Source organism: Amaranthus tricolor, chromosome 12, assembly GCF_026212465.1.
Source record: "Amaranthus tricolor cultivar Red isolate AtriRed21 chromosome 12, ASM2621246v1, whole genome shotgun sequence".
Lineage (NCBI taxonomy): Eukaryota > Viridiplantae > Streptophyta > Magnoliopsida > Caryophyllales > Amaranthaceae > Amaranthus > Amaranthus tricolor.
Genome location: NC_080058.1, coordinates 16,376,712 through 16,396,229, shown reverse-complemented (window position 1 = coordinate 16,396,229; position 19,518 = coordinate 16,376,712). Strand labels below are relative to the sequence as shown.

The window sequence follows — 19,518 nt, the reverse complement described above, 5'->3', positions numbered from 1 at the left end:
AGAATTCAAAAAATATAAAATTAAGTCAATTTCAAAGAATTTCAATGTCAATGTAAAATAGCTAGTACGAAAATTATATAGATGTTATTTACAATTCTTAAATTTGAATATCAAAATCAAATTCTCTACTTTCATATAAATTTTACGTTACTAAACATTACTTAAAAATGTTTTTGAATGAATAGGACTCATAACCAAATTCGACTTTAACAAATCAATTGAAGCACACCCATTAAAAGAGACCCATAATCGAATGTTAACTAAATCCAATCAACTAATTAAAAGGCAAGAATTAGATTTGAATTTTAGATGAATTCTTTTAGTTTAATAATATAAGATTGATTATTTTAACACTAAAATCTATAGTTTAGTAATAATTATCTAAATCTAGTTTAACATTCATAATACAAATATTGTTAACTAGATACATCATTGAGACATCACGTCATGATACACCGCTTAAGGTATTAACAGTAATGAGACATGTTATTTTGTGCTGAAGTTTACTAAATAGTAGCTCGTGAAATAGCACAAGCACGTAAAATAAGGGATCATGTTATGGGCCAAAAATAAGTTCATTAATAAGCTCAACTACAAGTCAAATGAAATGTTTTATAGTTAGACTAATACTCATATTTATTTATTATCTGATTTAAACAAATTATTATCATTTATCTTATGTAATATGTAGTTGCAAACCATATGCTTCCAATTAATCTACAACATTGGGGAAGGGAGCGTGAGTTTCAAACTAGGCTTCAAATAGATGATTTCAAATTAAATCAAATTCTCTCATTTTTGACAAGATTTGCATTAACATTGGTTGTTAAGTTTTAGTTTTAGTTTTGAAGGGAATAATAAGACAAAAGATTAAAATATGTGGATATATTTAGAGAAACAATTGATATAATAAAATATGGTCATTTTACAAAAATGAAATATCTCAAATATAGTGAAGAAAATACAGCCCCAACAAATCTTAATTAATAAGTGCTAAAATACTACATGAAAGCCTAATGAGAACACATCCTGCAAACACAATTCCAAAACATCCTTTGTCGCAACTCAAAATTGCATTTACAGCATAATCTACCAAAAATGGGGTAGAAACACTAAACAGAACAATATAACCCATCTATCTACTTGTATCCATATAAGAATTAAATGAAAACTCTATCATTTTTCATAAAAAAATTTCTTTGTCGAAATTTTATCCAAGATGGTGGATGCGTGCCACTGCCAGGCACAAGAAATGATATCAAACCACAGCACAAATCCTCGAAACGACCTCCATAACAACTGATGATTGTGTAACGAACATGTAGAAACTTAGGAGTGCATTGAGCCAAGCAACTTGAGAGCCAGTTCTTCTTGTTCTGCCAAAGAGATCTTACTAGTGTTGATATCCATTATTTTCTTGTCTTTTGTCTCCACGTCATCATCACTGTCATTATCAAAATAAATTTTTGATTTTTTGCTTGGTCGGTCTGCAGTGGCCTCTTCATCTGACTCAGTGACGTCTTCATCGTCTTCTTCCGACCTCTCTCTCTTCCACTTCAATTTTTGCTTCAATCTTTTCTCTTTGCGGAGCATACGTGCATGGATCTTGTCCACTTTATCCTCTTGTTTCAATAAGTCCCTCACCTTCTGATATCGTTCTTGCACTGAAACGTAAGTCAACAAAGCTATCATTGCAAACAAATAATAAAGCACGCAACTCTAGCCTTGTCAACAATAAGCTTTTATCTCACTTAATCATCTACTAGTATAAAAGCCTCAGTAGAGGAGTGCGCGGCCCCTTCCTTAAATAAATCAAGTTATGATCTGCTATTTTTAACATCTACCTCAAAGAAGTTAGCATTCTCTTTTTTTGAGGTGTTCCCAACCACTTTCTCTAATACTATACACCAATTTATTCCTCTTTAACTTCTTCACTGTCCTATCTTCATGCAAAAGCGGATTCAACTTGTTTTATCCAGAAGCAACGTCTTGAAAAATATTGATAAAAATAGAAAAAAGAAGAATAAAAGAGCATGATAGATGGAACAACAAATAAATTATGAAAATACTTGTTCCTTTGTGTTAAGCCCCCGTCCCCCAACAACCTTTTTCTCTCCTTAATAAAGTAGATGTTCACTCGTTATTGGTTTACCTGGGAAGTCTTTGGCAAAAGAATACTTTGATCATCTATCATAATGACAAGGAGTTGATAACTAAAAGAGGTCTATAAGCAATTAAAAATCAACGGGGAACAAGAAAACAAGTATAAAAGATAGTTTATCATGAGAAAGAAAGTGTTGATTTTAGTAACAGCAAAATTGGATCAAACTACTATATAAAAAAATCCATATTGAATTCGGATCAACCAAAAGTATATCACATACCTTTATCTATGTCAACAGCAGATGTGTTATTTATTCCATTTGTATCAGCTATAGTGGCAAGAGGCGGAAGAGCTTTGCCCTCTTCGTCAAAGACAACCCTTGTGCCTACTGGTCTGTGAATATTAATTTTCAGCTTCTTTTTCTTTAAAACTCTGGTAGCCGGCCTGCATCAACAAAGGACCAGGAAAGCTAACTGATAGTACCCAAAAAACGATTTTAAAAATCCATGTATAAAGGTACATCTTAGGATAGAACTACTTCGAAAAGGGCAAAAAGATAATTCAACATACACAACAGATTCAATTTCAGTTATTGCTGGCTTCAATTTAGACAAACTCTCTTCCTTTAAAAGATCGTTATCCGACTCATCTTCATCAGATTCTTCTTCATCAGCTTCGCTATGTCTTATGTCCAGGGGTTCCAGCAAATTTTCTGTAGCAGACTTGTCTAAAGCCACAGTTGAACCTGGTTTTGATAGAGTTTTCCCTACATTTTTCTGATTCAGGAAACGGATTTTTGGCGTCAATGGTAAACCCAGTGATGCTGAGAAATCATCAATGCCAAGTTTCATCACATCAAAAACTTCTTTATCCTTTTCTTTGCAGACAGACTTCAGATATGTGATGAATGCTCTTTGAGCCAAATTTTGCATGTCAGGATACTTCACTAATAAAGCTGCTAGCAGAGAAGAGACAGGCTGCAATCTCTCTTTATTTGCCTACAAGTTTGAAATGTGGGGGTCAAAGTTTAGGCAATAAAACATAGAATCGGAACCTCCAGTATCAAAGTATGCACACAAAGAGACATGAACAACCATTCAATAAAAGATTACCAATTTTGCAATTATAGGAATTTTTGCTTCTTTTAGTTTGTCAATCATTTTTATTTCTGATGGCTCCACAAATAATACAGCTCTCCCACCAGCATTATATCGAGCAGTGCGACCAACTCTATGTATGTAAGTAGCAACATCTGACGGACAATCCATCTGTGCAGTAAACTGATTAAGTTGGGCAACAACTAATTAAACATAAAACAGATTATGAAACCAAAGCTCACCTGAACGACCCAGTCAACTGATTTGTCAAAATCGAGACCTCTTGAACTCACATCGGTTGAAAATAAAACAGCACGTTTTTCACTAAACTGGGAATACGTTCCTAGTCTTCTTTCCTGATTCATTTTCCCATGTAAACACTTCAAGGGAATACCTGGACGCAGTTTCTTGAAGGCCTCAAAAACAAACTTGACCTAAATACACAAGGTTAACCGTGAGGGAGTATAATCCAAGTAATGTGACATGCAAAGGATAAAAATATCAAGAATATATCAACTATCCCTTAGTTCATCATGTCTCAGAAATAAATAAATAAAAGACCATACAAGTCTCAGAAAAAAGAAGGAACAGTACAAATGATGATCCACAACAATTACCTGTTTGCGACTAGTAAGGAACACTAGAATTCTTGAGTTTAAATGTGCTTTTATGAAACTCCATAAAAAATCTAGCTTCAGATGTAGAGGGACCACAGTAGCAGTCTGCTGCAAGTGTTTAGGAGTAGCAGTAGTGGCTTCCTCATGAACACTGAGATACTCTGGGTCTTTCAAGCTGAGCCTTGCTAGGTCCTGAACTGATTTTGTTTGTGTCGCAGAAAAGAGTAAGGTTTGTCTTTTCTTAGGTAGCTGAGATATGATTGCATTCATATCTTTTTTGAAACCAGTATCAAGTATCCGATCTGCCTCATCAAGAACTAAAATCTGTTTCCTGGCAGAAATATAAACCCTCAAATAACCACCACATATATATAGCAAAAGTGAACTGAAATATAGACTTATGCAATGCCACCAAATGCTTTATACCCATGAAGTTTAATGAAGGTCTTCAACAAAACTAAAATTATAAGCATGAAACTGTAGACCCCTAAAAACGGAAGGTTCAAGCACTACTTATGAGTATAATTAAGTACATTACAAGAGCCCAATGTCATACTCCGAGGCTAAGCTACTACCTATGCGAGGTTTTGGGAGGGGTGGAATGTAAAACCTTATCCTTTTAAAAACAAATAGGCCATTTTTGATTTACTTGTGATAGAAAACAATATATGCAACTTCACATAGTTAAACGAGCCACTTTACTATAGTCTATTATAATCCGACACCAACGAACGATATATATTAGCCTTCATCGAGATTGGACATTACTAAACAATTAAGTATTATCAAAAAAGTTTCAGAACATCCACATTCAAACTCAAACAGAACAGAAGCAAGCTTCAAGATAGAAGACGATAAGACGCGTCCACCATCAAACATTAGCAATAGAAAAATTCTTTAACACTCGTAGTACTTAAGTAGCTTCATATACCACTTCTCCTTATTGATTTCATAAATCAAAACCTCACACTAATAACAATGAATAGAAAAATATTATGGATATTAGTAAAATACGAGTAAGACAGGATGTAAAAGAAATATCCTATTCTAAAAGAACAAGGGTCAATATCAGTTTATTAGAAATTGGAAATCTAATTAATTTAGACAAAGTATTGTACTGACAGAACTTTTGCCAAACACTGACCACCTAAGTCCTAAATTAATAACCGAATTAAGAGGATTGAGCTAATTAGACAAAAACCTGAATGACTAAACTAAATGAGAAGTGAGAATATCATGTCGACCTGAAGCTGAGAACACTCAAAATTTGGTGTCTCATCCATATGCTGAAGAAGCCTCCCAGGAGTACAAACTAAAATATTCAACTCATTCACACGTTCCTTCTCTGTATCAACACCTTTACGACCACCAATAAGCAAACCAGCACTGAATCCATGGTGCCTCCCAACTGAGTTCAGAACACCAAAAAGTTGACTTGCCAATTCCCTTGTAGGAGATATAATGATGCAGCCCACACCATCCTCTGGACTCCATCTTTCTTTGTATAGCTTCTCCAACACCTGCCAAACAAAAATTTTACTTTTAACAATCGACCAAGAATCATAATTGTAGTCTATGTATGTTACTTCGACCTGCTGAAAAGTATTGGATCAATCACAAGTATCCAAGATAATGGAAGCATTTCCATGTATCCTAGAATATGTCAACCATGTGAAATATCTTTATTCAATCAATGCGTTCAGCATGTTTGACAGTAGCATGATATAGTAGTGGGAGAGTCAAAACAACACAAATGGTATCTGGTATAAATTAAGGCTTTCATAATTGAGAACTATGCTAAGGTCCCACTCTAAACGATCTAATAAATCTAACTTACGAATAAAAGACACTTTGTCAAATTGTATATTTGATGAGATACACTCTTAAGTTCAGACATCCATTCCATCTTGTTCCTTCTTACACTATTATTTTTCAAGATGACTTTTCTCAATCATAATGTGCGCACTTAATTATTATATCTCCTAGGCCCTAACTATAGTGTCCAAAATTTACATATAGTATTTGAAGAATTGTGTACGAGGATCAATCTAACAATACATCTTAAATACGTGTAGGACTAATATAAAAATATAATTGTACATTTAATTTACAGATGTTGCTTGCTAAAGAATAACGTAGGTTGTGACGAATATGATTAGACTAAAAAAAGTTAAATATATAACGTAGGTTGTTAGACGAATTGTGTCCTACATGTTTGACAATAGCATGATATAGTAGTGGGAGAGTCAAAGCAACACAAATGGTATCTGGTATAAATTAAGGCGTTCATAATTGAGAACTACACTATGGTCCCACTCTAAATGATCTTATAAATCAAACTTCCGAATAAAAGACACTTTGTCAAATTGTATATTTGATGAGACATCCATTCCATCTTGCTCCTTCTTACACTGTATTATTTTTCAAGATGACTTTTCTTAATCATAATGCACCCACTTAATTATTATATCTCCTAGGCCGTAACTATATCGTCCAAATTTTACATATATTTACAGCAGCTCTAAAAAATATGAAGCTCGTGATCTTTTAAAACTAGAAACAAGAAACAAAAAACAGATGAAAGAACATAGTAGAAACTAAAGACGAGAAGATGAAGAAGAAACAGAGAAACGGCTAAGTAACTTAAGGGGATGTTTTGCAACTTGGAATTCATTTCCAAATTTTGAATCGACCCAAATACTATATTTGGCAAATGTTGAATTTAGAAATGAGGAATTCGGTCAATTCCATAGTATTCCAATAACAATGTAAAATGGGCCAAGTATCAAAACTTGAAAATTCCAAGTATTTAAGTGGCATTTACAATTCTTAAATTTGAATACGAAAATCAAATTTCTTATTTTCAAATGAATTCTATGTTGTCCTACACTACCTTATGTGATTTTAGGCTTTATCATTGGTGACTAGCTTCTCCATGGATGACTAAGGTAAATCCACGAGACACAAACATGTCGGCTAATGGTAATGATAATTATCTTCCAATAGGTAGTATTATTTATTACTCTACTGCTACGAAGATAGTTTCGAGGTGTGTCTTCAAAATTGTTTACATGGTGCAAAAACCAATAGTGTTTATTTCTAAACCAAAACATTTTGTTCGTGTGCTTGTTTGTGCCCCATCAAATTCTGCCCTTGTTGAGATTGTGTTGCGAGTTCAACGTTCTGGTATACAAAGTCATATAGGACATAGTATTCTGATCTCCTTTTTGTGTTTTTCCTATATAACATGGCAATTTAACACTTATAGAAGGAATTACTATAAGGTAACGTTTGAGAATCAAGAATTGATTTTAAAACATAAAATTCAATTTTGAATTTCTAAATTATAAATTTAAAATACAAATTCAGTGTTAGAAATTTCAATTCCATATTTACAAATCCTAAAGTTTGGACTCCAAAATTCAATATTAACATTAGATCAACCATAGTAATGAAAAAGTTTGTTTGTAGAATTAAGTCTCTAATACTAAATTCAAATACATCCAATCATCTATATAGAACGAAAATAAAATTTAAAAAGTATTAATTAATAGTAAAGACATACTGACACTTTCTGATTTTCATGTAGTCGCTTTAACATATCAAACTTCTGTGTGTACTTCAAAAATCGCTTTGTTACCTTCAAAACTTTATGTTGTTCTAGTCAGGGAACCTTTAAGACTATATCATACACCTCTTTGGAATCGGGCTTAGTGGAAGGTTACTTGATTGTAGATATTTTTCAAAAGAATTCGTAAATCTAGAGATGACATTGATAATACAATCTTTCTACATCCTCTTGTTAAATACAAAGATTTTGTCTCAGATGCACTGCAAACTTTACTTTCCTTCTCCATAGTTGCAATTGATTATTCTTGTTGCTCAGTCTCTTGTCCCATGGGTCGATCCATGGAAAATAATGTACATATTTCATCTCAATTTTTAGCATGTGCTTTATTTCTATGAGTAGAAGCTATAAGATTGACCTATGTAAATAAATTACCCTAAAAATATAGTAAATATTTTTCATTTATAGATCAAAAAAAATAAGCAATAGATACTTTAACGCAACTATACCTTAAAATAGACACTGTAATCTATGAGGTCTTCAATAGGGATAACAAGTATTTTCTTATCTTCACGCCATTTAAATTTTGTGTAAGTAGAATAAAGATAAAAAAATGCTTGTTATTCCTATTGAAAACCTCGTAGATTAGAGTGTCTATTTTAAGGTATAATCGCATCAATGTATCAATTGCTTGTATTTTTAATCTTTAAAAGAAAATTATCTAACATATTTACTTGATAATTTGTTTATATACATCAATCATGTAGCTTCTACTTATAGAAGAAATATATACATTATTTTCCATAAATTGAGCTATGGGACAAGAAGCTGCGCAACAAGACAAATCAGCTACAGCTATGGAGAAGGAAAATGAAGTTTGCAGTGCATCTTGCACAAAATCTTTAGCATCTAAAAAGAGGATAAGAAAGATTGTATTGTCGATGTCATCTCTAGATTCACGGATTCTTTTGAAAAATATCTATGATCAATCAACCCTCTACTAATGCTCGATTCCAAAAAGGTGTATGATATTGTCGCAAAGGTTGTTGAACTAGAACGACATGAAGTCTTCAATGCAACCAAGCGATTTTTGAAGGACACAAAGAAGCTTAATATGTTAAAGAGAGTACTTGAAAATGAGAAATTAGATTGGGTTTTAGTATGTCTAAACTATTAAATAGTACTTTTTAAATTAGATTTTCATTTTTTATAAATAATTTGAATTATTTGAATTCAGTAGTTGACACTAAATTTACCAAAACAAAAATTTTAATTATGTTTGATCTAAAACTAGTATTGAATTTTGGAATTACAATTTCTTATTATGTCAAATAATATTAAAATTTGAAATTTAGAAATTAAGAATACTAATAATTCCAAACATACTTTAGGATTTGTAAATATAAAATTGAAATTTCTAAGGTTTTCCAAACATTGAATTTGAATTTAAAACTCATAATTCATGTTTTCAAATGAATTCTTGATTCCCAAATGCTATCTAAAGGATTTAGCGCTTAGTAGCAAAGAGGTATTATTGACGATGCCAACCGGGAATAGTAAGGAGTTATGATTAGTGATGGGATCATTTACCTAGTGATTTAGCAAAGAGGTATTATTGACGATGCCAACCGGGAATAGTAAGGAGTTATGATTAGTGATGGGATCATTTACCTAGTGATTTTAGCGGTATTAAGTAAGCCATTCATTTGTTGTTTTAATCAATAAAATCTTGATATTATTATTTCACGAATGTAATAAAACATGTGGAGTTAAAATTTAATTTTGATTCTTCACCTTAATTGTAAACAAAACTATACATTTCTTCTCTTGTAGATTGTCTAACAAATCAAACAACGCATTAATTTTCAATTAAAGCTGGAGAAGGGTAAAAATAAATGGAAGGAATTCCCTTGTTGGGGAAGGAAACCTAAAAATTGATCTTAGGTTCGGGGGACGAGAATGAAACTTAACACCTCACTTGAAGATGAGTCTTCCAAGCTCTTATCTTTTGATATGAGCAAAGGAAAGGTGAAGATTTTTCCAAGCTCTTATCTTTTGATATGAGCAAAGGTGTTCTCACTGCAATGAGATTGTGCATTGGAATCACAAGTGCTAATGTACCCTAAAGCCAAGAACCAATAAGTTTCTACTTCAAGTACATATGTTAAAGAAGTTAATTTGGCAATATCTTCTACTTCATAAGTATTTGATACCACATGTGGTACTAACATTATAAATGTGCAAGGAAAAATTATGTAGTAGAAAGTTAGAAAAGGGCAAAGGTATACTTTAAGCTAAAGTAGTAGCTCTTAAAGTTGGGACCTTCGATCTTTCTATCATACTGAATGAACGTCATTATAAGTCAAGCATTACAAGGAATAAAATCTCAATACTAGCTTTTGATTGAGAAGGTTTTTATTTTACTAATAGCAAAGGCGATTGTTTAATCTTTAAGAATGGAATGTGAAATGTATGTGGGAAAATGTCCAATCAATCATATGTCTTAGATTTAGACAAGTATATTTACAACACAGAAAGCAAAAGACACAAGTCAAATAACCAAGAATCCCACTTTCCTATAGTATTGTCGTTTAGGTCACATTAGCTCTAACTCATAGAAAAACTCCACTAAGATGGACTTCTCAAATCTAATAACTTCAAAGGATATAATAACAAAACCACCCTTCACATGGCAAAGTGAAAAGGCGTGGATCTATTAGGAGTTAGGACTCATACATACAAATGCATGTACGTGGTTCAATGAGCACTAAGTCTAGAGGAGGTTATTATTCCTTCATTACCTTTACCAATGATTTGATCGATATAGATTCGTTCATCTCATGAGGCAAAAGTCGGAATCTTCTAAAAAATTCAAAAAAAATTCAAAATAGGTAGAAAACCAACTTGGTATGAAAATCCCAGATTGTGGTGGTGAGTATTTGAACCAAGACTTTTATGATCATTTGAAAAGTTGTGGCATTGTGTCACAATGGACTCCTCCACATCACACCACAAATGAATGGTCAAAGATGAATAAAACCCTATTAGATATCGTTCAATCCATGATGTCTCTTACTAAGTTACATATTTCCTTTAGGAGTTTTTCATTTGAAAAAATAGCTTTTACACGTTTCGTCTAAAGCGGTAGAAAAGACATCATATGAGATGGACACGACGAGTTCCTTCACTATCTTTTCTAAAGATTTGGGGTGGAGAAGTTCATATAAAACGTTTACAACCCGATCAACCAAACCCCAAAATAATAAGTGTCTTTTGTAGATTATCCTAGAGACCAAGGAATACTATTGCTAGAACCAAAGTGAGAACAAAATGTTTGTTACTCGTGATGGTGCTTTCTCGGAAAAGGACTTCCTTTCCAAGAAATCAAGTGAGAGTAAAAACTTTATTTCTCGAAGAAGATCGAAAAAAGCACGCCCCTAGACTTCGTTGTTCGCTAGTTCGCAAATCCATAAATGCCTAAAACCTAGTTCAAAAATCCCTAAATCGCAAGGCCACTTCTGGTTGCTGCTGCAGTGAAGTCAAAGCCACCAATTGTCGTTTGATCGGGATTTCGGTCTCAAGTCACCGCCCTTCCTCGTTGAGACGCTGATTTGTTGGACTGATAAAGAATGGTCCTTGAGGGTGGGTGGTTGCTTGAACTGGCTTCAAGGCTACTGCATATAAATGTCGATTGTTGACCTTCCAGCTACCTCGCTGTTGTCTACTCACCATCGCCGCAAACTCAACCAGACCACTACCTTCTTTAATTATCTCCAGCTTTAGGTATGATTTGTGATCCCAAAAATTTAGGGTTTCTTGATTTGAAACTTCACTTCTATTTACAAGTTATATTTACTAATTTACTAGTTGTGTGTACTTTTTAACTTTGGGATGAATTGATTATCATTACGAATGTGCTTAAGTGTTTTGATTTTATCTATCAATGAATGTGTGGACTATGATTGTGAATTTTTTTTGTAATGAGTTATACCTATAAATCTCCTCTTTCTCCTCATATTAAAAAATCATTCCATTTTCCGTTAACTGTTTTGAGAGATTTGGATTTCTCTATTAGATTTGCTTATATTACTGTTGTTTCATCACTTCATTAAAAGCATTCTCCGCCTTCTGTCTTTAAACCACTCTCCTGACTCTCCATCATTCTCATAAAAACACACAGCAATTCTACGTGGCTTTATTCAGTTTTAAATAAACAGTTCCTCATTTCCTTTCATGTAGGGAAGACGTTTCCACTTCTAGAGTAAGAAACTAAATTGCTAGTTTACCTCAATCGGATGAAATATTCTGAACTTCATAAAATAAAAATTTCACAAGTAAAATGAACTAATATGTTGCAACCCGAAATACATGCATTCCATTCTCCCAATGCCATTAAATGACTTCCATATAGATTGAGTTTGGGAGTCAGATTTATGCAATTATTGATAACAAGTCTAATCACGACAGACTAGTTGAGGCAATAAACGTGAGGTATAGAACGCACCCGAAGCCTAATTCCAACCAAAGCGAAATGAGGTTCCCCTCTTTCCCATATAGCCCTGTTCTTAAAACCCCTTCAAAACAATGTTCTAATACACACTTCCCTAACAATTTAGTATCCACCATTATACTCTAAGCTAAACCCACTACAAATTAGAAAGCATAAAAACATCCCTTAAGCATAAAAACCTCTAAAAAGAACAATTCATCATAATCAACCAACAAATAAAACAATAATGCACCCAAATTGCCAAAAAAACTTACAGGTATAACAAAAGCCAAAGTCTTTCCGGACCCAGTTTGTGCGGCACCAAGAATATCACGCCCACAAAGAGAATGAGGCAAAGAAGCTCTTTGAATGTCAGTCATTTTAGTAAACTTAGAATCTCTTAATCCATCTTTAGTCTTCTTTGATAAAGGCATTTGCTTAAATAAATCACACCCACTATATCTAGAGAAAGTGTCATCACTCAATTTGCCCAGCGGAGAGTCGCCAGGCAATGGTGGGAGTGATAATGGGTTCGAACCCGATGCGGGTTTTCCAAATTCAATCCAACTTTGAAGGAATTTGATTTCTTCTGTTTCTTGTTGCCGTCTTTCTTTGCCTAGTTGACGGCGTTTTGATTTGGGTTTCCCCATTTTTGGTTATTTGAAGAGAAGTTGGATGCTTTTGGGTAGAGTAGGGTTTTGAGGAAGTTTTGGCGGTCGTGGGAAAGAGATGAAAGTGGAAGTGGTGGATAGTGGATGGTATAGAGCCGATAGGTAATTAGCGTTTGATAATTTGAGAAAAAAGGGGTAAATTGAAACTTGAAAGTACGGGTCTAAATAATTTGGTAAAAAACCAAATATTAAATCGAATGGAACAAATAATTTGGTTTGATTATTTTTTGAATTTAAATTTTCTAGACTATTTTTTAATTAGAATTTTTTAATTGTTTTTTTAAACACAAATTCTTGTGAGACCGTCTCTGATTGCGTTGACTCATAAAGGAAAATGTAGAGTAAGAGTAGGTATTAAGCTTTAATAAACTGGACCTGAGTGATGTCTCTCAGAAAGATGGTCTCTTAGAAAATCGGTTGTTTTTTAATTTGGTGATTTGTTTGGAGTTGGTGATGAGTATTTAAAATCAAGCATACCAAAAAACCAAAACAACAATAGACATTTAGGAATAGAAATTTAAAATTCAGCCCTATATACCGCTTTACATGCCCGCGCCTATCCTCCCTCATCAAAATATCATATTAAAACCTAGAGTCCAAAACCTTGAAAAAAGAAGAGCCTCTCTCACCACATTCTCTGAAGTTTCCTCCCTCAGTCTCTCTGATACATCTCTTTAATCTCTCCCTCTATTTATATTTGAAGTTTGAACGCCTTTATCAGCTACAAAACTCCCTTTTTTTGTACATTCAATGATAGGGGTCATGATAGTGCTAAAGTTGTGGATAAATCTCCTATAAATGAGGCTAACTTATGAAAGGATCTGATATGTGCTTGTGGTGTTAGTATGAAGAGACCAATATTTGATGGCCTCAATCTTGTTGGGATCTACTTTAACTCTTCTTTATTGATGATGAATCCTAAGAAACCTACTTTCTGATGCAAAAAGAAACACTTTTCTAATTTCCCATATAGTTGTTGTGCTCTCAATGTTTCTAAGACTTGTGTCAGATGTGTCAAGTGTTCCTCTAGACCGCTACTATAGATCAGAATGTCATCCAAATAAACAACTAAAAATTTCCCTAAAGCCTAAATTTTATTTATTAGTCTCATAAATGTGTTGGGTACCCTTGTTAAAAGTTGGCGCACCACCCTCATACTACAAGCAATCCATTAATCCACCTTTCAAAGATCATCCTTAGTTCAAGTTTTTTAGTAGTCTTAGTCAAGTTTTCAATTTCATTTCTAGCTTTAAGTTTGTTCATGTTTGAGTCGAACTTTCTATGTTTTAAGTTACATGTTTAGTTGTTAGTTTGAAGTCGATAACTTTTGAACTTTATTTTATTTTAAGTATCTTTGAAGTCATTAGGCATGTATGAAGGCACAAGATCATGAAAGCAAATAAAGTCAAAGCTCAAGTAAATTTGTGCAAACACACAAAGAAATTCAGTCCAAAATGTGATCCATTTGTAGCGCCAAAGTAACTCAATGTCAAGGAGGAATTAATTGCTTTAATCATGCACAAAAATGGTCGAAATTTCAAGGTCAAATTTCAAACATCTAGGCGTGTAGATTACTTGCTAAACCGTCATCATCATAGTCTTATTTTAGTCCAAGCTAGTTAAGTAGTTATCTTTTGTTGAAGTTATTTATCGTAGAGGTAGTTACTAGAAGTTAGAGTTAGTGTCTAGTAGTTATTTATGGTTACTTATGGTTACTTGTAATGGGAAAGCATGGGCGGAAGTTAGGGGAGTTACTAAAGGACTTACAAATCATAGGGAAGTTATTTTCTTCAATAGAGGAAGTGTCAGTGGTGGTTACAAACAGGCGATTACAACCGGCCATGTTGGTAACCATCAGCCAGTTTTTGCCCGGTTCTACCTCCGGTTTTCTTAGGAGTTATAGAAGTTATTTTTAGCGTTTTTATTATGCCTATATATACCTTAGCTTGTAATCATTTTAAGGTTGATGAATTTATGATAATGAAAACCCGGAGCATTTTGTTTCAAATCTTGTTGTTTGTATGATTCTTCGATTAGAGTCGTGTTTGCAAAAGTTCTTATGCTTAGTGTAATTAGCAAATACACTTGTGCCTTAAGAGCCTCCTTTTTTGCTGCATGGATTTATTGTAACACCTTGAGATTTTTTAACATCATTAATTAGTATTTTAATAACTTTTGGGGATTTTATAATTATGTTAATTTAATTTAGAAGTAGTTTTAATAAATTTCTTTTATATACGAATTTAAATATTAACATATATTTATATTAAAAATACAATTACGATTTCTAAATAAAGAGGTTCGAATAAAAATAATTATTTTATTAAAATGTGTGAGCACAAAGGTGAGTTTCTTAGTTGGGCCTCGCAAGAAGATAAACCTAGGTAAATAAATAAATAAATAAGTGTATAAATAAAATAAAAGGATGGGTATAGGTTGTGAGTACTCCCTCTCTCACTCAATTCACATGCCTCCCTTCCCTTTCCTTCTTCCTTCTTTGTTTCCCTTCTTCCTTCCCTTCTCCCTCTACTGTGCCGCCAAGGCTAGCTGTTGTGCCACCCCTTGTGACTACCAGGCAGTTGCACGAAACCTTCTGCAAGATTCCCTAATTCTTGGCCTTGGATCTCGACCCTCACCACAGTAGCTACGCTGCGTTTTTTCCCAACTGGCAGCCACACCACAGTGAACAGCCGTCCAGCCTTCCACCACTAGCAACCGCTTCACTCCCTGTGGCTAGCAACTAGCGGCTGTGACAGCACTAGCCCTGAGCTGTGACTCCATCCACCACTACACTTACCACTCTTCTCTTCACCCCTTTCTCTTGTTCACCTAAGTAAGCCATATCCTCTTCCCTAATTGATTTTCTCTTGTCTTTAATTGAAATTATTATCAAGTTTATGAGTTTAGTATTGATTTTTGTATTATTTTCATTGATTTTTTTGTGGGTAAGAGTTTGATTGATGAATTGAACATATTTATGATTTAGGGTTTGAAGCGTGATTAGAAATTATGGGCTGTGTGTTGATTGTGTATTAAATTGGTTTAATCTTATCATGGGTAATAGGAATAGTGTTATCCTTTAGCATGAAATAATTAGGGTTTGATTTAGAAATGAGATTACTAATAGTGTGTGCATTGTATGCTACTTTGGTGGTGTTATGATTAATTGAATAACATGAGTTGTTTTAAGACTTGGTTATTGTTTTGATAATCAGTAATGATGATAGTTTTAGTTGACTATGGAAGTGATTTTTTGGTTGTTAAATTGGGAATAATAGTTACTGATTGTTGTGGTTTGATTGTTGCAAATTACAAGTATTCTTATTAGTTTGTTATTGACGTCACAATGCATAATTTTAGTAAGCCAAGAGCATAATGTCACCTTATCTTCAATGGTTGCTAAAGTTACTTGTCGTGTTTTGATTATAATTCTTTCTAGCTTTGGAGAATGAAACAGATGATATTGCGATTCGATAACACTAAAATTTGCCTTATTATTGTATAAGTGTTATATTAAAATTGTAAGGCTTAGTTTCGATTAGTTATTTTTTGGTAACGCGAACCGATATACTCAAAATTAGTTGATGGAAAGGAACAATTCACATATCTTTTGCCTTTAATTGGTGAAAAGACTTATGTTGTGTTGAGTTAATGATTTTGACTTGTATTGAATAAGTTGTGTACGTACTAGAGTAATCGAAAAACTCATGTTGAATAGGTGATAATGGTTACTTTGGTATTTAGTTGGTATGACAAAGTAGTTAAGGGGATTTATTAGTTTTGTTCCTAACTTGTATAGGTTTCCAGTTCATAAGAGGAAAATAGAACCTTAGTTTGGTGAATTTGTAACTTTTGGTCGAGCAATGACGCTTACAGGTACGTACACGCAGTAACGAACCCTTATACACAATTTTCTTTAAGACATTATTGTTTATTGTGATAATATGCATTGTATCGAAACTATACGGTACTAGTGAATACACTTTTTACGAAGACCTATCGACTATGAAATCCTTGCACTTAGAATAGTTATAGAGAATGAGAGTGTTAGTAGAAGGCAGGGACCACCCCCTTATTTATTTAAGAATTGGATTATGCCTTACTTGGAGTTAGAATGACTCCTTTATAGGTGAATTTCATATTTTGTTGAGTGGCTCGGTGGGTTTTGGCGTTCTGCTATCCTAGCGCGCTCATTAATAGTGAAAAGCGGGAGTTATTTCCATTTGATAAAGTATTAGATTATCATTAGCTGGCGTGACTCAACTGGATTATGTCCGATTGATTTAGTAGCCCCCTAGGTGAGATCCGACGGGACCATCGTAAGGGGGGTATGAGCATGCTTTTGTCATTGGGCGCTGGATGGCCGACATTGCCCCTTGACCGAGGTGTTACCATGCGGGCCTTACAAACCCCAATATGGTGGCCTCTTCACTGGTTTAGTACCCCAGTGTGTTAGTTTTTCCTGAAGGTAGGACCCGAGAGGGTCAGTTGGAGGGGGCATGAGCTCATACTTTGCCATGGGCGCCGGATGGCTGATAACGCCCTTGGCCGTCTCACTATGCCAGGAAGTAGAGAAAAGATCCACTGATAGAAAGTTATTCAGTGATAGAAAGTTTATTCATTGATCGAAAGTTATTTAATGATATAAGGTCCATTCATTGATAGAAAGCTTACACATTGATAGAACGTTTACTCATTGATAGAATAGTTTATGCTAGTGAGAAGTGTGCCTAAGTTAAGTTACTTGGAGGGTATTACAGACTATGATCACACTTACCTTAAGATAGACAAGCTCTATAAGGTCATGTGTTAGGTATTCTATTAACGCCTTGGTTGAGTTCATACTATGCGTGGTTTACAAGAGTTTATGTTTTGAGAAGAGGAGTGTGAATACCTACATTTTACCCAAGAACACATGGTTCGGGTTGGAAAGAACGTAATGAGATTAAGAAGTATAAGTGGCCGATAACGGAACTACTGTGCTTGTGTCTTATGAAATCATCTTATGTTGTTTTATAATATAATGTTATCTAGTAGTTGGCCTTATTATATTTGATGCTAGTTACTGACGTGTACATGTTTGTGTTTATGTTGATTGTTGATGACTTTCTATGATTGTCTTACTATGACACATTGGCCTTTGGTCTAATGTCGAGCAGCAGGAGGATCATAGACAGGCATAGTAGGTATTGGAGTTTCTTTTGCATTGCCTTACATTGGGGGAGAGTGATTAGGGCGAAGCATAACCTATATCATACCGTTATCTTTCGATTTTGTAGCTCTTGTTTATTTTTTGTAAACTTTGGTTGTATATGTTTTGTTATGGGGCCTCGTGTCCTCCCTTGTATTTTTGTATTTCCGCTGCGTAGTTTATAACTTTGTATGGTTTTAAGGAGCTAAGTCATTTTAAAACGCAAGCGTCGACACTGGAACCACGATCTATGCTTGGCATGTTGATTTGAGAAACCGGCGACAAATCATTCCGCCGTGGTGTGAGATTTTAAAGGCAATAATGCCTTAGATTAGTTTAGTGTTTTTATTGTGCTAATTGTTCTACCACATGTTTGATTTTTAGAAGAGATGCTGCTGAAATTTCCACTCACCCTTTTAAAGTTAATATTTAACGTTTATCTAAATTCTTTTCCTTTTCTTTTATCTAACACCCGAATTTCCTCCCGTCCTTCACGATTTTGGTTTCGTACAAGGGGGTGAGAAATTTAGGGGTGTTACATTTATAGTGAGTTTTGAGTTAGCCGTTATCATTTCCTTTGCTTGTACGTTTGTTCGAAAATATCAACAAAAAGAACAACAAAACAATTGCTCTTTCATTCGACATTTCCTCTTTCACAAACACTTCCATTGTTCCTCCCTTTGCTCATTGTTACTTGCCTATAAGAACCCCTAGGGAGTACGCGATCTTACAACATTAAGCCAAAAGGCATCACAAGCCACTCATATAGTCCATATTTGGTTTTAAAAGCTATTTTCCGTTATCTCCTTCTCTCATTCTGATTTGGCGATACCCACTCCTAAGATTAATCTTGTTGAACCATTGTGCTTCTGAAAGTTCATCTTACATGTCATCTGTTCTGCGTATAGGAAACTTATGTGCGAGTTTGAGAAATTCTTAAAAAACTTGTTAATGTTCTCTGATCTAGATGTAGTTCTTAAAATCCCTCCCAATGTAATGTCTCTAAAATATGCCGGTATCTATTAGTCTCGTATACTAAACAAGTTACAAAACCATTTATCCTCAAGAACATTATACTTTATCATGATTGCCTCCCATTTCTCCTCAAACTCACTTTATTTTTGTTCAACATTCATGTAATACCTTTGAATTTCTAACCCTTTAAACGAAACCAAAGTCGTAAAAGATGGGATAAAATATAGATTAAAGATTAACTTTGAAGATATGAGTGGCAATTTCGGCAGCATGTCTACTAAAAATTGAGTATGTAACGAAGCTAGGTAAATAAAATAACACATCGAAATTAATCTAAGGCCTCAATGCCTTTCAAAATTAAGTCACGACGAAATGAATCATCGTCGGCTCCTCAAATCATCAACTCCAACACGGATCATGGTTCTAGTGTTAACGCTTCAGTTTTGACAGCAACAAGAAAAGTATTCTTACGACCATACACCCATAAACTACGTAGCAGATTTACAAGCCATACAAGGAGTCACATGGCTTTATACAAAAGAATTATCCAACCCAAAACTTTACAAGTAATATAAGAGCTACAAAACATTAGGCTGATTGTATAATAATTGCTATAATCGTACTCCACTCTTTCCCCAATGCAATGCAAAAAAAGCTCCTATACCTGTTATGCCAAACTATGATCCTCATGCTGCTCAACATAATGACCATAGTTAATTGTATCATAACAGGAACATCATAGAAAGTCATGATCAAACAGCAAGAACAAACACGTACATGTCAGTAATCAACAAACTTATAATAAT

The 19,518-nt window shown here is 34.0% G+C and overlaps 1 protein-coding gene across 1 annotated transcript; it reads right to left on the bottom strand.

Moving 5' to 3' along the window:
- Positions 1-880: 880 nt before the first annotated feature.
- On the bottom strand, positions 881-12,664 carry LOC130796909 (DEAD-box ATP-dependent RNA helicase 32). Its single transcript, XM_057659339.1, has 8 exons — positions 12,151-12,664; positions 5,063-5,338; positions 3,819-4,142; positions 3,444-3,635; positions 3,217-3,372; positions 2,675-3,102; positions 2,385-2,548; positions 881-1,664 (listed from the first exon to the last, which is right to left on the bottom strand). The coding sequence occupies exons 1-8, from the start codon at positions 12,523-12,525 to the stop codon at positions 1,330-1,332; spliced, it is 2,250 nt and encodes a 749-aa protein (XP_057515322.1). The 5' UTR covers positions 12,526-12,664; the 3' UTR covers positions 881-1,329.
- Positions 12,665-19,518: the final 6,854 nt, after the last annotated feature.

Bases quoted from the DNA above. Each gene is read 5' to 3' on its own strand.
- LOC130796909 (XM_057659339.1), bottom strand. From the start codon at position 12,525: ATGGGGAAACCCAAATCAAAACGCCGTCAACTAGGCAAAGAAAGACGG. The intron at 5,339-12,150 runs GTAAGTTTTTTT...TTTGTTTGGCAG, and splicing joins CTTTGGCTTTTGTTATACCT to GTGTTGGAGAAGCTATACAA. The intron at 4,143-5,062 runs GTCGACATGATA...GCCAGGAAACAG, and splicing joins TTGAGTGTTCTCAGCTTCAG to ATTTTAGTTCTTGATGAGGC.